The sequence below is a fragment of the Microtus ochrogaster genome, chromosome 6 (assembly GCF_000317375.1).
Source record: "Microtus ochrogaster isolate Prairie Vole_2 chromosome 6, MicOch1.0, whole genome shotgun sequence".
In the NCBI taxonomy this organism is placed as follows: Eukaryota; Metazoa; Chordata; class Mammalia; order Rodentia; family Cricetidae; genus Microtus; species Microtus ochrogaster.
Genome location: NC_022013.1, coordinates 60,163,887 through 60,166,633, shown reverse-complemented (window position 1 = coordinate 60,166,633; position 2,747 = coordinate 60,163,887). Strand labels below are relative to the sequence as shown.

At 46.5% G+C, this 2,747-nt stretch overlaps 1 protein-coding gene across 2 annotated transcripts in view; it reads right to left on the bottom strand.

Moving 5' to 3' along the window:
• The window catches only part of Chat (choline O-acetyltransferase), a 54,032-nt gene that overhangs the window by 38,147 nt on the left and 13,138 nt on the right, over positions 1-2,747 (bottom strand). For both annotated transcript variants that reach the window (XM_026779611.1, XM_005348644.2), the window contains exon 6: positions 1,728-1,908. In XM_026779611.1, coding sequence (XP_026635412.1) covers positions 1,728-1,908 — 181 coding nt within the window. The remainder of the gene's footprint in view (positions 1-1,727; positions 1,909-2,747) is intronic.

The following is a 2,747-nucleotide window of genomic DNA, read 5'->3' as shown; positions in this document are numbered from 1 at the left end:
TTTTTTTTTTTTTTTTTTTTTTGGTTTCTAGCACATGCAAAATCATTGTGTTTGCAGAGAGTCAAGTATAAATTGGTACAACCACTGTGGGAGGGCTGCGTCACTGTCAATCAAAACTAGAAGTGCTTGTCTCTGACTCAGCAGCTGCACTTGTGTATACAGAGTTTAGCCTAGGGCTTAGGGAAGCACATTCATGTGTACCGGAAGAATGGGAGATAGTGTGTGCGAATCAGACTTTTTGTATTGGCAAAACAATAGGAAGAGCCTGGGTGTTCTTTTGGAGTAGACTGGCTAAGTAAAATGCATTGCACAATGAACGAGAACAAACAGCTACAGGCAGAGCTTTGGGTACAGATCTAAACAGCACTAACAACACCAACAACAAACCAACAGTTGTAGACAAATATTAAAATAGAAAACCAACGCACAAAGCACTAGGTATACCTGTGCACACGCCATCTGTGTATGCATGAGCTTGGCATGTATGCCCTGTGATGCTGAGATGCTGTAGCTTTGAAAGCCAGGGCCTTGTGTGGACTTGGTAAAACAGAATCATTCTTGACACAGACTGCTGCCTCCTTTCCAGCATATGGACACGAGTAATTGCCCCACCCGCCACCCTCAGGGAGGTCCATGAAGTCTGGACTATGGTTGTTTCCAGAAGGCTTGAATAATGTGCCGAATGGAGGCTAAGAAATGCTTGGTTTGACTTTCTTTGAATGAAGATGAAGAAAGGCTTTCACTTTATGACTGGCTGCTCAGAGTGTCACGTGACTGGGAAGCATCCTGCTAACTTTGAAGCCCTCAAACAGTGGTCACAGCTTTACGCTCAGATAATAAACTTTCCCCAAGCTCACAATTTACTGAAAGGAGCCCAGGAAGAAACCATTACACAATAAGTTGAGAGGGTGGATAGGGAGGCAGGGATGCTGCCAAACTTAGACTTTCAATGTAAAAAGGCAGAAAGACACCCCCCCAACCCTACCTACTTTTTGTCATAAGAAATATTTTGTGAACCATCAGCATACAGGATAGACAGTGTGCTGGGCACTGTGACAGGGTCAGTAGCCTTCATGCTCAGCTTGTTCCCTTGCATGGGGACCCTTACCAGCTCTGTGGAACTGTGTCTGAAATCCTGTACTTTAGGCTATAGAGCCTGGCCTTGGGCAGCTGGTAGGACTTGACATCCTTCTTCCTCTTACACACACCATCAGCCTCCCTAAACCTCATCTTCTCGCCTGTCAATGCAGACTCAAAGGCCTCCTCTACAGCGTCATTGTGAATAATTAAATGAAGCTAATCAATGTAAGTTCTGGACCCGCAGTCTTACACATGGAGGTCTCTTCTGTTAGTTCATACTCTGTCCATCCATCTGGTCTCCAGGAAGGACGGGGACTCTATGGAAATGAATAGCTGTGGAGATGAAGGCCCACTAGATGGGTCTTCAGCCTGACGGTTTCTCAGGGATAAGAACCCAGGGGGGGGGTATTCCCTAACTGAAAATTCTTTTCATTCTTAAAACACAGTTGCCAGAGAGAAATGGATTGACAGAGTAGGGAGTCCTACCTGGGGGGTACCATGCCCCAAGCTCAGTGGATGACTCAGGGAAGCAGCCTGTGCACTTGTGAAGGAGCGGGAATGGATGGGCACTGTATGCCCCCTGCGTGCGCCACTATTTGCTCCCCACCCTCTCAGAGTCTGAGAGCCCGTGACAATGGGCCACTTACCTGGTTGCGGCAGGCCACAATGACGTGCTCAGGCTCAGGCATGACGCTGCTCTTCTGGGCCACCAGTGTGTCCTGGGTATGGCCGGGAAGCCGGTAAGAGGAGAAGAGCCTGTAGTACTGCTTCATACAGAGGGGCTGCCCTGAGAGTTGGCCCTTGGCCGAGTCCGTAGGGAGGGAGTGGCTGGAAGGGGAGAGCACAGAGAGGGAGGCAGGCAGGGGTGAGAGGATGGAGGAGAGAAGGCGCTGGGATGGACTCTATTGTTTTTGCATCAAACCCAGGGCTGTGTGCACACTAAGCAAATCTGCTACCCCTGGGCTGCTACCCCATGCTTTCTTATGACTAGGCTAGAGGTGCACCAAACATGCGACTGCACTATGACAGAGCTCTTCTTTAGCTTGTGAAGTAATGGAATGTTCCATTTCCCCAAATCTCCACAGCTCCACCCTCATCCCATTCTCAAAGCAATATATGGGTAATTTTTGCCTTTTTAACCAACCCCCATGCCTTTGTTTACATAATCTTTTCTCGGCACACCTTTCTCCCTACCCTTGTGCTCCATTGTCTTTTTAGAAAACTCCTCCCTCAAGACTCGATTCTTTATTAGCTAGTCTTGAAACCTTCTTAAAGTTCAAAGTAGAAAGTTCTTTTTGTCATATGGTTTATGAATGGTATATCTATTATTCCATCCATCCATCCATCCATCCATCCATCCATCCATCCATCCATCCATCCAACATTATGCATAGCTAAATCATCCATCTACCCATTTGCCTATTTATCTACCAAATTTATCAATTCATCCATGTATCTATCTCTCCAAATATTCATCCATCTATCATGCATTCACTACCACCATTACCCTTCCATCCATCTATCCATCCATCCACCTGCCCATCCATCCATCTATCATACATTTTCCCATCTACCATTCAACCACTCACACACCCACCATGCACCTATCTATCCATATATACATCCACCATCCAACCACAACCATCATTTATACATACATCCATACA